Here is an 18,031-nt window from a genome sequence, read left to right as displayed (position 1 = left end):
GATGTTTCATGTCTTCAAGCTTGTCTTTGCAATACTGGAGCTCTTCTTCTTTGTGAATTAGAGTGAGTCGAGCTTGTGCCACTACCTCCGTCTGTTGAGCATGTGCGGATGTCAAGGAGTTATAGTAGGTCTGTAGGATTGCCGTTGCTTGTACTGCTGCTGTCAGCTGTGTTTGACTTTGGTGAAGGTTGGAGATCACATCCCTCACTGCCTTCTCTTGAGCTTGGAGAGCTTGGTTCATGCGCACTTCTTCTGGTCTTCGATTTCTGTTGCAGTCTATCTGTCCAATTCTCTTGCATATTCTTTCTTGGCCAAGCTAGTGAATAGTTCTAACATTTGGATCATTTAGCTAGGTTGATGTTGGAGAATGACAGATGGTGATGAGGTCTGGCGATACTGCTGATACAAGTGGTGCCCATGTAGCCTTCTTGATGATTCTGTAGTACTTAGGGAGGTTGTTCCAATGGTATTTCAGTCCCTTGTGTACAATAGTCATACTGTTGATCTAGCACTAACTCCCCTTGTGGCTCATCAACTGACATGGTGTCGATAAGCAGTTCTAGAGATGATGTAGCCTCAGGCTCTGGTGCCGATCTTTCCTCAAGTTCTAGTATTGATCTTGCCTCAGGCTCTGGTTGCTGCTGTTGTTGGATATAGATTGGTTGCAATTGTACACCGAGCTGTAGCATCTCGTGGGACAATTTCTCAATCCCGACCTCTAGAATAGGTATTTCTTCTAAGGCAACTGCACTTATAAATGTGATAGTAGGAGAAGTTGGTGACGGCTCCTATACTGGTGAGAAGGGTATGTCCAACTCCTCAATTGGTTTTGGTGACTGGGACAGAGTCATTTCTCTTTCTTGTAGTTCTTTTTTAATGATTATAGCCAATAAGTGTGAAATTTTACATTTTTGCCTGAAGAACCATCTAGTTTCTTTATAAAGAAGATGACCAAGTACTGGACCCAGTCTTGTTTTAGCTTCCTACTCAATAAAACAAATGTGCGGAGTGGAAAGGATCGATTCTTGCCGCACTTAACCCCCAGGATTGTAGATAGGAATTGTGCTGCTTCCTTCAGGCAATGGTTAAGGATTGTGTGAAGCAATATGCCATCCCTATGGAACATTGTACCCTTGGTGAGGAGAGACTGTACTTCGATAAACTTTGCATCGGCAGGCCGTGTAGGGTATTGGGCACCTTGTATTGGCAATGAGAAAGCCCTTTGAATGACTGTACTATCGAGGATAATGTTTAGTGGGCTCTGATGTACAGTCATTGTACCATACTTGCCAACCTTTGCATTGCTGGAGTGGTAAGAATGGAGAAAGTCCTTGATGTATGTGGTCATTGTAGGACTGTCCTCCAAGGATTTTAGGCTCTCATGCAAACTGCCTAGACCCCTTTGCTCTAAGTAAGATGTTCCTTCCTGAAAAAGAGCATAAGTCGATGTGGGTGGCCAAACAAGTTCCAGTGACTGTGCCCTGTCAACGGCTGTGTAGGTCGGTGGTGACTGGAGTGGCATTTGTTCTTCTTGGTCATGCACTGAATTCTCTTCGGAGCTATCGCTCTGGACCACGAATGCCTGTGGTCGCCGTGGTTGAGAGGATGTAGATGGTTGCGAACTCTGGAGGGGGTCTCGTGGTTGAGGCAGTGGGCTCTTTCTACGCATCCTCTTTAGTGGCGGCATCTTTTCTGAACCTGCATCCATGTGCATGTGATGTACCATTGATCATTAGATTGGTTGGCATGCCGGTATGACCTTTATGTGTGTGTATGGGAGATCTTATTTTTATACATGCTTTGAAAGTGTGGAATGAAAGTGTGGTATAATTATTCATGCAATCATCTATGTATCTAAGTGAAAGCGTGTGAGTGCACGTGACCTAGTAGCTAGGTAGGGACTAACTATATGCTTTTTTTCTTGCTGGGATTTTCATAGGACAGCTAGAACTCAAGCATCACTTCTAAGCCCTTATATGTGCGAAGACGTACATATGTAAGTGAGTGCTCGTGATACAATCTAATCCTAACTAAAGAAGACTTGGTTTTCCAAATCTTCGTTTTTATCGAGGATGGCTTGCGTGTTGACGTAGTAGCGCTTCAGTCAGATCCCGTTTATTATTGTGTTGAATTGGACTCCATCCAATGTTTCTAGCAGCACAGCTCCGATGGGATTCATCTTTCGTACTCGGTAGGGTCCTTGACCTAGATACTTCAGTTTTCCCTTGTGTACTTTGGCATTATATAACAGGACTAAGTCGCCTTCCTTGATGTCTTTAGCTTTAAGATTTCTGTCAAACCATGCCTTTCTTCTGCGCTTTTCTGTTGTCATGGCATAGTAGGCGATTAGTCTTGTTTCAGTATGCTTCTCCAACTGATAGAGTCTTTCTTTCAAGGATTCATGGTCTCCCATGCGTTCCTGTACTGCTATGCGTAGACTTGGTATTACACTTTCTAGTGGGACCACAACTTCAAGGCCGTACACCAATTGAAAAGGTGTCTTCCCTGTAGTGACCTTGAGTATGGTTCTGTATGCCCATAAGGCTGCATTCAATTTCTCTATCCGATCAGAACGTTGTGGTTCTACTACCTTGGTGATCATAATGCATATTATTTTATTGGTGGATTCGGCCTGTCCGTTTTCTTGGGGGTAGTAGGGTGTGACCAGACGAGTTCTTGAATTACCTTATTTGACAAAATGTGTGCCTCTATTTAACACAATTTCAATAGGGCATCCGAATCGGGTGATCATCTTTCATATAAGAATCTTGCTGTGCTTCTGGCATCTGCCTTTCTGACTGCTTGAGCTTCAGTCCATTTTGTAAAGTAATCAGTGGCCACAATGATGTAGCGTGTCTGTGTTCCTTTTGCTGCTGGATGTATGGGACCCACATAGTCAATCCTCCATTTTTCAAATGGTTTTTGTGCAACAATTGTTATTAATGGATTGAAGTCTTTGTGTTGTGGTTTAGTAGTCCGTTGGCATACATCACAGCCTTTTACATATTCATAGGCATTTGCCCATAGTGTTGGCCACCAGTAGCCTACGAGGAGAACTTTGCTTGTTGTGGCTTCCCCTTGGAAGTGTCCTCCTGCAGTGCCTTCATGGACTTCACTCAGGATTGGCACGATCTCATGAGGCATTACACACCTTCTTAATATTTGGTCCTTGCCCATCTTGTACAGTTATCCTGCAATGAGTTGATAGGGTGCAGCCTTTAGAATCAATTTTATGGCATCTACTGCGTTCATTTCAAGGGATGGTCTTCCTGCCATCCAATGATATCTCCACACCACTCTGGAACAGCATCTATTTGAAAAAGTGTGGCATCTGGTAAGTCATCTTCTACTCTAGTGGCTTCTTCTCCCGACTTGACACGAGACATGTGATCGGCAATGTAGTGTTGGGCACCTTTGCGGACCACTATTTTGAAGTTGAATTCTTGAAGCAAGAGAAGCCATCTAGTTATTCTTCCTGTTATACACGGACGGTTCATAAGATAAAGCAATGCTTGATGGTCGGTATAGAAGACAAAATCATTTGTCAGTAGAAAGTGCCGAAATTTCTTTACACTATACACCATTGCTAGGGCTTCTCTTTCTGTAGTGGTATAGTTAATCTCTGCATCATTGAGTTATCGACTGGCGAAGTAGAATGGGTAGTCTTTCTTATGTTCACCACGTTGACAAAGTACACTCCCAATTGCATACTTGGATCCATCAGTATGAACATGAAAATCAATATCCCAATTGGGAGATATAAGGATGGGAACTGTGATTAGGCGCCACTTTAAAAGCTCAAAGGCTTGGTCGCACTCTTCGGTCCATAAGAATTCCACTAATAATTTGTAAAGTGGTCTAGCTATCATGGCATACCGTAATATAAATCTTCTATAATAGCCGGCATGTCCCATAAAGACCTGTACATCTTTGGAATTTGTAGGAGGCAATTCCATGATGATTTTGATCTTGTTCATGTCAGTTGCAATCCCATGTTGAGAGACGATGTGTCCCAAAACAACTCCATGGGTGACTATGAACTGGCATTTTCTTAGATTTAGGGAGATGCCATACTCCTTGCATTTGATTAGTACTGCTTCAAGACATTTGAAGTGGTCTCTGTTGTTTGAATGGATGCACAAATCATCCAAGAACACCTGTAAAAACTTATTTAGAAATACTTGAAAGCTGTAAACATGACTCGTTGGAATGTGGCCAAGGCATTACAAAGGCCGAATGGCATGACTATATGTGCAAAAATATCCCATTCTGAAGCAAATGCTGTTTTTGATTGGTCTTTAGGAGCAATTTGCACTTGGTTATAGCCACTGAAGCCATACAAGAAGCTATATATTTCGAAGCCTGCCACCTTTTCCAATACTGTTTCTGTTAAGGGTAGGGGATAGTGATCTCTAATTGTGGCGGCATTCACATTTTTTAAGTTTACGCATATTCTGAGCTTCTTGTTGCGTTTAGGCACAATGACGATGGGTGAAACCCAATCACTGTGCTCTATCTCGTAGATGAATCCAGCATCTACGAGTTTTTCCAGCTCGTCATAAACCATGGTGCCATACTTACGATTTGTGCAATAAGATCCACATACCTTAGGGTGAGCACCGTCCCTTATAGGTATCGTGTGTACTGCCACTTCTTGTGAAATTCCTTTCATCTCTTTGTATGACCATGCTAAGCAGTCACGGTATTCCATTAGGAGTGCTTGGAGTTTGGTTTCATCTTCTTATCGAAGCTGTTTCCCAATGAAAACCAGTTTTTCTTCCTCCCCTTCAAGGGCGAGGTTTATTATGCGTGTTTTTGCCAGTCTCTCAAAGATTGGAGTTTCTCTAATGCTATCGGTTTCTTGAACTTCAGATTCTCTTGTGATCTTGGCATTGCTATTAGCACACTGCCACTTGTGTAATTCTTGAAGTATTCGGCACTTCTTGAAGATCGGCCTCGGATGGTGTTGAACTAGCCTGACATGTGTCATGTGCATTGGGTGGCATAGTTGCATTTACCAATTTGTTAAGCTCTTCTTTGCTTTCTTTTTCTAAAGTCTCTTGATCGAGCTTCATCCACACATGTGGCTATATATTTCCAAAACTTCTTACGTTGGGAACTGTGGGGCAACTTTTCCACTGGTAAGGTGCTTCTAAGTAAGGGTTCATTTGTTGCGCATACTCCTTCCAGTCCCTCAGGGGACCATTCAAGAGGCCGTGGTTCTGATTTTGAGGGAGCTGGCTTTGCAAGGTACAATTCGACGATCCTTGTTTGGACTCATTCAAATTCATTGAAGTGTTCAACCTTAACTTTTCTGCAATTTCCTCCTTCAGCTTTCTTGCGGGATCTTCTGCTGTTATTCAACTTTGGAGGTTCAACTTTTGGGAGCTGGACTGCCATTAGGGCATGCAGAATAGCTAAATCAAAGATTTGATCTTCAATTTCAGCATTCTCAGCCTCAGTTTCAAGGTCCCAAGGAAAATCTGAGTCATCATTAGTATGGGTACCTTCAAGAGGTTCATTATCCCACTCGAGGTCAACCATAAAGAATGGCATCTCTAGATCGATTGGTTCTTCATGTGTGAGTGGAGGATCTACCTGTAGCGCCTTAGCATCTATCTGTGAGAAGATGGGGTCTAATGAATGGCAGTTGTCGATGGTTGCCAATGTTTGTATCCAGTTATTGACATTGCTTTGTGAAACGCCCGCTATGGCATGCTGTTGCAAGTAAGCTTATTTGCTTGAGATTGTCGTTGAAGATGTGTCATCTAACGCTCTAGGCACAATTGGTTTTATAGCTCCTATTCCCACATTTACCCTGACTGCTGTGTCGCGATTCTGGATTGTCAGTCTATCAGTTCCCCAGTCATAAAGAGCTGATACTTCTCGTAACCAAGGATGTCCCAGTAGGATTTGATAGGATTTTTTAGGGAGATCCAAGATTGTGAATTGAAGGAAAAAGCGAACTCCTGCGACCTTTGTGGACACGCCATTTACTATTCCCAAGGGTTTAGCCCGTGAATCATCGACAAGACGTATGTTGAAATTAGCCTTTTGCAATAATGGGAGACCCCATTCTTCGTAGAGCTCCTTTGATAGGACATTTACACCTACTCCACCATCCACATGACTTGGACTTCATTATATGCCTTGTGGATCAAAGGCACAGTAATGTTGCATATGTCATCACTCTCACCTATCCGCACAGGGATATCTTCAATGTCGTTCATAGGTGGAGGGGGATTTGCGAGTCCAATCCATCCTTTGAAACTCTCCTAGAGATTGGAACAATTCCGTAGGAGGATTCCAAGAGGATTCCAATGGGAATTGACACAGGGCAACTCAGGATGCTAGAGAGTGCGGCTCCTTCAAGTTGACGTGGTGGTACATTATGTTGTGGAGTCTGTTGTTAGAACAGAGGCTCCAGTACAGTATCAATACTTTGTGGGGCCAAGTCATGAATTGGGTCTTGAGCTTGTTTCTCAGCCTCAAATTGAACTTGGTTCTCAGCCTCAAATTGAGTCTCAGCCTCAAATTGAGCTTGTTCCTTTTGTACCCATTGTTGAAGTGCCTGAAAACGAGCCTTCTCCACCTCTGCATTTGGATATGGAGCTTCTCTTATTTAAGGCTCGGGAGTTGATGTGGATGAGCTCGGCTGCTCATTGCTTGGCGGATGTGGAGGCACTTGTGCTTTCTTTTTAAGAAGTCGCTTTGGTTGGATTGGAATGTTAGGGTCCTTGGTGGCCTCTTTCTGTTGGCGTGTAATTACATTTACAGGTTGTGATATTACACTTGCCAGACCCAAACTTTGATGGTCCACCCCAATGATGCCAATTGGGACGTCAAGCTTAACCTCTGTTTGTTGTGGGTCTTTATTTTCATGAGATAATCCATATAGGCATGTCCTATGTCACAATCTTTGCAGAGTGGTTGGAAAGTAGCGGGGCTACCACGATGAGAACACTCTGCGATCCGGTGATTTTCTCCACAACCGCAGCACTTGATTGGTGCGCTCGATATGTATTGGGACGTACTTGATTTCCATTAACTGGTATTAGACCCTCTGCACCGTCTACATAGTACACTGGGTACTCTGTTTCATACTCAAATTACAAGTCTATTTCCTCGGCTTGTAATTGATGTATTGGAACTGCCTGAGGAGCTGGATTTGGTGCTCTTGGATATGGTCGTGGATTCGGATTCCTGATAGTTGTGGGACTTGTGTCCGAACGAGAACAAGATTTAGCCTCAGAGCTGGGGGCACTTGTGCAAGTGCCGGTTGCCTGTACACTGGCATGGGTGCCGCTTGATATTGTTGAGGTCAAGACATGGGTCACATTCGGCAATTAATCTTTTAATCTTACCCAGGTACGTGCGTACATCTTCTCGCCGGCCTTGTTCGATCTTGCTTAGTTAGGGAGCGAGAGCATCTTGTAGCCTCTCCATTTAAAAGCGTCGTTTAAATTCTGTTTAAAGTAGATCCCATGTGACGTGCTCTTCCACTAGAAGGTCTAGGTATCATTCAGACGATTCATCAGTTAAGGCCATGGGAAACCCAACCACCTTGGTTTCATGGGATTGATCTCCACCTACGCGGCATGCGGCATCAAAATGCTGGAGGAATCGGACTGGATCTCCCTTACCAGTATATTTGAAAAGTTTCAGTTTGCCCAAGGGATGCCTGTCTTGAGTGTTATTATTTCTTCGATTAAAGAAATTGTCAACCTCTGCATCGAGGTCGATATTACCATCATTGTCGCAACGGCGTCCAGCCATGTTGTGGCATGGAGGAGTCAAAGGGAGTGATTGAATTTCAGGGAGGGATTCGAGATAGAGGATTGTCGGAGGCGGTGGTTGCAGCGGAGTTGTATGTGGATTTGGCGAGCGTTGGAGTCAGAGGCGTTGGTCGGAACGTATCTGCATGCAAATTGGGCGAGATTTGCAAAGGGTGTCTCTGCTGCAAGTGTGGGTGTGGATGTAGTTTTATTAGGAGGATTAGAGTGGTGTTAGTTTGTGTAAGGACCGTCGTGTTAATAATGTGCCTAAGATTGTCCTACATGTGTACGGAACTGTGCCGATACAGACAAATCGTTAATCGGAGGTCACGGCGTGAAGATACGAGCGAATTTGTGCAAAACGAGGCCCACATGGGGGCACGAATGAGCAAATCCTAGGGATGCCAAAATGGTGTGCAATGGGCTGAAAAATAACCCCGTAGCGTGGTGTTTCCATGTGTGAAATCTTAGTGCAAACGGGATCCAGTTTGGGTACCAAACGGATGAGTTACGAGGGGTTAAAGTAGGGGTAAAATTAGCCTTTTTTGGAGGGGAGGGGAGGGAAGGAGGGGGTGAAGGAGGGGGTGGTGGAGAGGAGGGGGGGAAGAGTGGGGGTGGAGATGGGAGGGCGGGTGGAGTGGGGAATGGAGGGAGGGAGGGGGTGGGGGGGGGGGAGAAAGGATGGTGGTGGAGGTAAAAGGGATGGAGGGTGGAGAGGGAGATGGAGGAGATGGAGGGGAAAAAAGAAAGAAAAAACTTGACGGACGGAAAACGAAAAACTTTGACGGAAATCCAAAAAGAGGAAGAGATGGTCACCTGAACGCTCTCCAACTCTGTCTCGATGTAACGGGATTGTTAACAACCAATGGACGGTGGGTGGATGGCTAGGTTATCACTGCGAGATGGGCTCGAAGTCACTTACCATGTGAGGATGGGAGTAGGGTGGTGGTCGATGGAGAGGGAGAAGTGTCTTGTGTAGGGCTCGGAATGGGGAAGAGGATGGAGGCAAGATGTGAAAGATGAAGAATGAGGGAGTGGAGTGGGTTTTTTATAGGAAATGGGTTTAGGTTTAGGGTTAAACCCTAAACTCTTCCCGAGCTGTAACCTTTTATGGTTAGCTCGGTTTGCTCTTCTTCAACAAGGTGAAATGATCGAAATTGCAAGCTTTACGCATTCGTGTCTACTACCTAGCCTAATTGTTTATCAAGTGGCTTCTTTTCAAGAAATAAAGAAAATTTCTTCAGATAGTAACCCAAGGTTGATGCTTGGGGTTGATCTGTATCGCTAGAAATGAAAAAAAATTTACTCTCCTTGCCCTTGAGTGTTATGTTCATGAAAGTTCGAAGTAGTTTGGTTTGTATGAGACGCGCCTGCTCCTGGGTGAAGCGTGTCTGCTCTTGTGAGAAGCGTGACAACTCCATCTCGCACTCTCGGATACTATGTACCTCCATTAGCAAAGTTCTCCCAAGCCTCTAATGGGCAGCTCGGCCGTGCCCTAGCAGAAACTGAAAAGACTATGGCATGAAAGTGTGAGGATGAGACTAGAGGCTAGGTGATGATTGGGTGATGGGTGTGATATGGAGATGATAGTGGCCTGGATGAGGCGATCCCAGCAGGGTGTGGGAACGTGGGATGACTGAGAGACAGAGGTGAGAGAAAGGTCGAGACATAGTACGGAACAGTGTATGACCCCTCCAAAGTAGGTGTCATAATCGATGAGAGAACCGTAGGGGAGAAGAAGGGAGAGATGGAGAAGATGATGTCAGTGACAACCCCTCTATCCCAGGGGAGGGTGGAGCAATCGATGTCATGGGTATGAGTATGTCACTGCCATAGGTCTGTTTGTGGGGCACTGTTTGTGGGGCACGATGACGTGTGTCTTCAGGGGTCCACATCTTGCCAACACTCTGCTGGTAAAGGGTGGCACACTGGACATATCTACTTTGTATTGTGTCCATCTTGGACGGAAATATATCTTTGTTGGTTCTACATCTCTCTTGTGCTTGTCCACTTGCTACACAACTATCTGAGTACACATTAAGAAAAGAACTTTTGGATTCCAAGTATACCACTGTGCAAATTCAGGGGCTACATAACTTCCCTCTGGGATTAGGACCTTCCGCTGCATTGTTATACTCTAATTATGCTAACCATCCCTCAGTTTTTGTTTGTCTACAACCTGGAAGTATATCAAAAGAGTTATCTAGGTTAACATGCTAAGGGATCTACCTTGCCATTATCACTAAATTGAACTCCTCCAGTCTTGGCCCGTGCTCTTTCCTCTTGCTCCCTTACTAACCAACCAAGAAGTTGACTTCAACTATATTGTCTTATTCTTGTGAGTACCACTCTTTTAGGAAGAATTAGCAAAGTAAAATCTAGAATCCATATAAGGCAAAAATAGAATCATAAGGATGAACGTGGTCCAAATTTTGGAAACCATAAAACTAACTCGATTCTCCAATCGCCATGCCAAAACTTCAAATAATAGCACCCAGAGGTCAAGGTTCCACTCATTTAAAAGCCAGCACCTTTATAAGCAAGCAAATCAAAAAGATGCCTGATTGTAGCGAGCCTACTATCTCAAACATTCCTTTCAAAAGGCAGCCAACGATCTGAACAACATTGAATCTAAGATAAATGTCTACCATTCTGGTTTGGCCTCAAAGTCTTCAACTATAGATAACTTTTCCACTGAGAAAGTACAAGGTACTCAATGTGAACAACCATGATCTATTGCCTATGGTCATCTTGCAATCAACAAAACAATTGAGAAAAAATAAATCTAGCACCTCAAGGATAAGAACCATTGAATTAAAGAGATACTCAAGTACATGATATGAGACATCACCCGAAAGTTGAAGACGTTGAGAAATTGAAATTTGAGCATCGCCAGTCCCAGGGGGCATGTCAACGAGCAATATATCAATCTCTCCCCAATGGACTCCCTTAATTAATTTTTCAAGGGCACTCATAACCTGCAAATTCCAGGTTTTATCTATCTCTCTCTCTCTCTCTCTCTCTCTCTCTCTCTCTCTCTATGTGTGTGTGTGCACATAGGCTCTCCTTTTAAAAAATTATGTCTAATAGACCATCAAGACGAATGTCAACCACCATGATATCAATCTCCCCCCAGTTGAGTCCCTTAATTGATTCTTCAAGCACTCGTAACCTACCCAATCCTACTGGCTGAGACAGTTATGACACCTCTAGAGGGGGAAGCACTGTGTCAATTCATGGCTTACCTCAACAAAGTATACCAAACAAGCTGGTCTGCTGCTCCAGAAGATGATCACAACACCTTGCTGCCCTGAGAGACAGCCGAGGTTCAGCCCTTGAGAGCTCAGTCTGCAGCACACCTTCTACTCTCCTTCACCTCCAGGATGAGGCCCAAGTAAGTGTCCTCTGGCTGCTCCTGTCGAAATAGCCGACTGGTCAGCCCTATTATGGCCAACTCAGTCTGGCTGTAAACCGACCTGGTTGGCTGCCCCTACCAACCCAACCAGGGCCCTATATAAGGGTCTTTACTAGGCCATCTGCTGCCTTTGTTCCAGGCAAGGACCCAGCCCTCTTGACCAGCCTAACCAAGGCCTGGTTGGCTGGCACTCTCCTTCACCTCCAGGATGATTCGTCTGGCTGCTCCTGTCTGCTGCCTTTCCAGCTAAACTGTTGAATGAATTATGAGACCCAGGGCCTCTCCTCTTAGGCCAAGGCTGGTCGAAATAGCCGACTGGTCAGCCCTATTTTAGCTGACTCAGTCTGGCTGTAAACTGACCTGGTCGGCTGCCCCTACCAGCCCAACCAGGGCCCTATATAGGGGTCTTTACTAGGCCATTTGCTGCCTTTGTTCCAGGAAGGAACCCAGCCTTCTTGACCAGACTAACCAAGGCCAGGTTGGCTGGCTCAACCAGCCCAACCAGCCCTACTGTTGCCCGACCTGTTTGCTGGTCTGTCCACCAAATTCCTGCGCCATCTTTAGGGTATGTTGCAGGCCATGTGCCTACCCACACGCCTCGCCAGATAGCTCACCATGTAGGCACCTGTACCCCGGGATACCCCGCCATCTTGTGCTGCTCCAGATCTGTCTCTTCCAGGCCAGATCTATGCCATGTATGCATCGCCATCGGCCATGGTCTTGACGCCATGTGTTGCAGCCACTTTCATGCATCCAGGTACTTTCCTTTTTCTCTATCATCTCTGCCCCCATGGCAACCATCTTGCTGCCCATGTGGCTATCCCTCAGAACCCAGGTCCACCCCCCCCATGCTCTCCTCATATGGGGGCTTACAAATGGGGAGGTGACCTTTCCAACACCCCCTCTCACCGACACATCTCGGCCCAATGCCAACACGTCGATGACGATGCTCCACTAACTTCCGGGTCGTAGTTCTCTGGAACACTTCGATGTTGAAATATTTTCCTGGCTTTTCATCCAGTGGCTCCTGCTCCACCAGGTCTGGTTCCGCTTCCGCACACCATCCTGGTACATAGGTCCATCTTTGGTAGCACTTCCCGGCACCACCTTCAGTCACATTCCTGCCTTCGAACTCCAGCAATCCAATTGCCACGATCTTCCATTGTCCCTCTAATAATGAGTGAACAACCTGTAGTCTTCCAAGCACCATGCTCTGAGGGTCTATTTCAACCTGTCCTTCCTTTGGCAAGGTCCGCAACAAAAGAACATCTCTAGATAACCTGGACCACGAACTTTAAACGCACCTGACTAAACCTCAGTCACCCTCCTCCTCGCAAGGGCACTGTCCTCCAGGCGTGGAAGTTGATTCCCAAGAGCTTCTAAATCAAGGTCGTCCTTCAGCAAGGTCCCTGCCTTCAGGCTCCCACACCTGTGAGGCTCCTACTTGGGCTCTAATACCGTGTTAGAAATTACAGAGGGTACGAACAACGGAAGACTGATAGTAATGCCCAGGAGCTCACACAGTGTGGTGTGGGCTGTGGAATCACAAACTTCTTAAACTTATGTGCAAAGATGTGCAAGCCAGTAAATAGACAATGCTCAGAAACAAATATAGAAGCAACTCTTTATATTTCCGTCCATCCACAAAGTAGGACAGGTTCAATACCAAAAGGTTCTCCTACTAGATGTCAAGCACTTTCAGATCTCTGAGCCCGCGTGCTCCACCTCGAGCGTATGTAGACTCTCTGTCCAGAGTGTTCTTCTCCACCTTACTGCCTGTGAATCAGCCTAGGTGGGCAGCACCTTGCTGAGCTAGGTCTGCAACTCTCCAGCGTCTATGTCGTCCTGGATGTAGGCTCATAGGCTGCTGGTCTGCTGCTTCTTCTGCTCCCTAAAGTGCTGCTCCAAAAGATGATCACAACACCTTGCTGCCCTGAGAGACAGCCAAGGTTCAGCCCTTGAGAGCTCCGTCTGCAGCACACCTTCTACTCTCCTTTACCTCCAGGATGAGGCCCAAGGAAGTGTTTTCTGGATGCTCCTGTCTGCTGCCTTTCCTGCTGAACTGTTGGATGAATTATGAGGCCCAGGGCCTCTGCTTTTATAGGCCCAAGGCCTGGTCGAAATAGCCAACTGGTCAGCCCTATTTTGGCCGACTCAGTCTGGCTGTAAACCGACCTGGTTGGCTGCCCCCACCAGGCCAACCAGGGCCCTATATAAGGGTCTTTACTAGGCCATTTGCTGCCTTTGTGAAATTCCTACCATTGAACTTTAAACCAAGTGCTCCACCAACTTCTAAGATTTCAACCAAGTATCCATCACAATCACCTCGATGTGCTCTTTCACAAATCTTTCACCACGATTTCTTGACTGAATTTTCACGAAATACTATAACTGGTGCATCTGTGATGCTTCCCGACATAGAGGTCTCTCAATCTTGTTTGCCACCCAGCCACAAGTTCCAGTGCCCCCCCATCAGACTCCCCCTGTGCATAGTCATCCCTTGTCCGAGACCACTTTCCACTTTGAAGCTCTCTCTGGAATTCTCCCACCTCACCCAATGCTTGCCATGTGACATCTTCTCAAAATGCCATGTGCCCTTGAATAGACCCTTCACTAATGTCCTCTTAAGGGTCCTCCGCTTGCACCTTCCAACAAATGCCTTGGCCTAGGAATTTTCCCTTAGACCCTAGCCACCTTTAATCCCACATATGCAAGCACCCTCGAGCCCTCTAGATTCCTGCCTCACGATAACCAAGTCGTGGGACTTCCGTGATTAAGGCTGACGTAACAGCATCTCAACCTCAAAGACCTCGGGGAAGATGCTCTATCAGTGCATGCATTTCGTGTTACTCTTCATAACCGAAATAAACACTGCATACACTATCACTTGAAATGTAGAGAACCAAAAATATATGACACTTTCAAGGACACAATTTTCTCATATTAATTTGAACTAAAGACATATGACACAAAACCAACTTGCAGCTCATCCCTACCGGGTTTGTTGCTGACTACAACTAACACGAGACTCCAGAACCAACTCAACTAAGGACCCTAGAGAATAGCAAGCAAAGCTTGCACTACAACAATACAAAAGCACGAAAGTCGACTCTCATGAGCACTCAATATCTGTGCACAAGCCAGGCCCACAGCCAAAAAGAAGCTTCATGACCGCCTTCCTCCAGATCTGTAGAGGTTGCTAAAAGATGATTGAATGGCTATGTTGAGTCCACATCATCTAGTCCAATCACAATTCAATGCAAACGTTGTACACCCAAAGCTAATACTGTTGGCTATGGCAAGCAATGGAAGCTCAAAAATGAGTGCAAGAAAGCCAAAAACGAGCAACTGTATTGAAAAGCTGCTACAATGAATGGGGGCTCAAGAAAGAGCCAGTATGACGAAACCCTAGGGCTAAATGCCCTAACTGGACTAATTGTCCTATTTGAACTAGGTGGTACATGAACTAACTATATCAACAGTCCTAATTTATTGTAACTAGTCCTACAAGCATACCAAGGAACAAAAGGCGGCTATGGATAGCCCATAGAATGGCCTACAAACCCCCCTCCATGGTATGGACTAAAGTACCCTGGACATGGCTCAGGATACTTGGATATCTAATGTCATGGTTGCACATCGTGTGTGCCTGTAGGGATATAGCAACCTATGACTGTACAAAGTACAACAGATCAAGTCACAAAAGGAACTAAGTTTAAAGCTTGCTGAAAAGCCTCAAACTTAGGTCGAGGTAGAGCCTTCGTAAAAAGATCTACCAAGTTGTCTTCAGTGGGAACATAAGACAACTGAATATCTTCTGCTGATAATCTCTCTCTGACATAGTGATAGTGAACCTCAATATGCTTTGTGCGAGCATGGAAAACAGGATTCCGTGCAACAGCAAAAGCACTCTGACTATCAGTGAAGATGACGCACCAAGAAACGCATGAAGTACCAAGCATGAAACAATTGCCACTATGTGACACACGAGTGTCCGAACAACCAGCCCAATCACTATCAGTGAATCCATGCATGACAAGTGAAGTATCATCCCCATAAAGAAGGCCTAAATGCTAAGTGCCTTTGAGATATCTGAAGACACACTTCACGGCATGCCAATGGTGCATAGAGGGGCTGTGCATATATCTGCTCAACTATGAGACAGCGTACTGTAGATCAAGTCTTGTATGGCATAAATAAATGAAACAACCAGCTGCCTGCTGATAGAGAGTGACATCACATGCACCGCTGCCATCCTCGGAAGAGAAATGAAAACCAGGCTCTAATGGTGTGGATACTGGCTTGCAATCCTCAAACTGAAAATGCTGCAAAAGCTGTCCAATATACTTGGATTGTGACATCAAAATGACCCCCTCACCTCTAGCAAATTGGATGTCCAAATAGCAGTGCAAAAGACCAAGATCAAACATAGCAAATCTCTTTTACAAATCAAGCTTAAAATCTGCAATTTGCGTAGCATGTGTCCCAGTCACAAGCATGTCATCCACATAGAGGACTAAAATCAGCAAATCTATCCCACTCTTGCAGATGTAAAGTGTAGCCTCTGTGGGGCTGTTCTGAAAGCCAAGGGTGAGCAAATGAGTATGTATCCGGGAATACCAAGCCCGAGGTGCCTACTTCAATCCATTGAGGGATTTCTTTAAGCGGCAGACCTTGCGTTCAAAACCTTCAACCTCAAAGCTAGGAGGTTGGGAAACAGAGACCTCTTCCTACAAATGCCCATGAAGGAAAGTTGTCTTGATATCAAGCTGACGTACCTCCCAACAAAAGTGGGCAGCAAAGGCAATAACAATGCGAATAGTAGTGATCCTGGAAGTGGGAGCAAAAGTCTCCTCAAAGTCTGCCTTGCTACTGAGCATATCCCTTAGCAACAAGATGGGTTTTGTAACGGTCCACTGAACCATCAGCTTTCCGTTTAATTTTATAAACCCACTTAGTTCCACTGGCATTCTTGCCAGGAGGCAAATCACACAACTCCCAAGTGTTATTCTGATAGATAGAATCCAATTCAGCCTGCATAGCCTTCAACCAACAATCATTCTGAAAGGCATCTTTATGGCATAATGGCTCTTCATTGCATGCTATAGCAACCAAAGCATAAGCAACAAAACTAGCATGCTCTTTCCGGACAGCTGCTCTAGTACGGGCTGGCAGAGGAGTATCTTGTTTACTGCCTTTTAATGTGTCAAGGAGCCAACGGGGGACCTTTTTGGGCTCCTGGATTTCAGCTCTTTCCTAGTCAATAGCCTTGTGCACAATGTCCTGATCAATCCGAGGCATATCAGGCTGAATATCATAAGGGATGTCTAGCTGCACATATGGCTGCAAATGACCAACAGATGGAGGAGGCACGACCTCAGATGGAACATCATCATGAGCATCTGATGGAAACACAAGCATCAAGCTATCAAAGATATATGGGACATCAACAACGGGCTGTTTTTTACAGTCCAAAAAAGGCATAGTGGAAGATTCATCAAACACAACATCCTGACTAACAAAACACTTGCCCGTGCGGAGCTAGTAGAGCTTATAGCCCTTGCTTTCTGAGCTATACCCAATAAAAATGCACTTGACAGCTTTGTCATCCAACTTGGTGCATGTCTGAGAAGGCACATGGGTATATGCCAAGCATCCAAATGTGCTCATGTGAGAAATGCGAGGCTTACGACCTATCCAAGCCTCATAAGGTGTGATAGTCTGCAATGCATTTGTGGGACATCTGTTAAAAATGTAATTAGCACACATGACGGCATCCAACCACAACTTGTTAGGCAAATGTTTGCCTTTCAACATGCACCTGGCCATCTCCATCACTGATCTACTCTTCCGCTCAACCACGGGATTCTGTTGAGGAGTATAAGGCACCGTGCATCGATGATGTATGCCACGCGAAGCCAAAAAAACAGCAAACTCCTTTGACATATATCCACCCCCCCTATCTATCTTAAGGTGAGCAATGTGGAGTCCACTCTTATTCTCAGCCAAGGCAATAAAATGCTTGAAGCATGAAGAAACTTCAGATTTGGATTTCAAGGCGAAAATCCAAGTGTACCTGGTGAAGTCATCAATAAATGTGACAAAAATAGAATCTCCCAAAAGCTGCAACCCACATGGGTCCACAAACATCACTATGAACCAGATAAAGCTTGCGTGAGGCACCATCTCTCCCATCCTTGGGAAACGCAAAACGATGCATCTTACCAAGCAAGCAAGGTTCACAAACATGCTTTGAAGGCCTATGCATTTTGGGAAGATCAACAACCATACCATCCTTTTATAACTTCACCAAAGCCCCAAAGTTGAGGGTCCAAACCTCTCATGCCACAAATGGGTATCTACCATGGTAGAAGAATCAAGAGCAAAGGCATGTGCATCTGCAAGGGCAGCATCATCCAAACATCTATCATAAGCGTCAAGTCTATAAAGACCTCTAGTCAATGTGCCAGTCAAGACCATGGTAAAGGCATGTGTAGCATCATACACTACACACCGAACACCATTAAAAAGAACCTGATAGACACATGTAGCCATGGCTGAAATAGAAATGAGGTTTTTGCAAATGCCTGGAACATAAAGCACATTCTCTAGAGTGACAAGACCACCAGAGACATAAGTAAGAGCAACTTGCCCAATACCTTTCACAGTATATGATGCATTATTGGCACATGCGACACTTCCCCCCCTTAGATGTATGCTCTAGTGAGCTGAATAACTTCCTGCAGGAAGTGATATCAAAGAACCACGCATCGTGAACATCTAAAACTGCCATGCACGCATCATGAACATTAGGATTATACTGACATGTAACCAAGAAAGC

The 18,031-nt window shown here is 45.2% G+C and overlaps 1 protein-coding gene across 2 annotated transcripts in view; it reads right to left on the bottom strand.

Annotated features, from left to right (window-relative positions):
• The window catches only part of INDH (INDH1(iron-sulfur protein required for NADH dehydrogenase)), a 63,736-nt gene that overhangs the window by 28,104 nt on the left and 17,601 nt on the right, over window positions 1-18,031 (bottom strand). For both annotated transcript variants that reach the window (XM_087387222.1, XM_087387221.1), the window contains exon 5: window positions 10,627-10,753. In XM_087387222.1, the coding sequence (XP_087243348.1) occupies window positions 10,627-10,753 (127 nt within the window). The remainder of the gene's footprint in view (window positions 1-10,626; window positions 10,754-18,031) is intronic.

Source organism: Dipteris shenzhenensis, chromosome 16, assembly GCF_047967505.1.
Source record: "Dipteris shenzhenensis isolate YYH24624 ecotype China chromosome 16, Dip_SZ_1.0, whole genome shotgun sequence".
Taxonomy (NCBI): domain Eukaryota; kingdom Viridiplantae; phylum Streptophyta; class Polypodiopsida; order Gleicheniales; family Dipteridaceae; genus Dipteris; species Dipteris shenzhenensis.
This window is presented reverse-complemented; position numbering and strand designations above follow the sequence as displayed.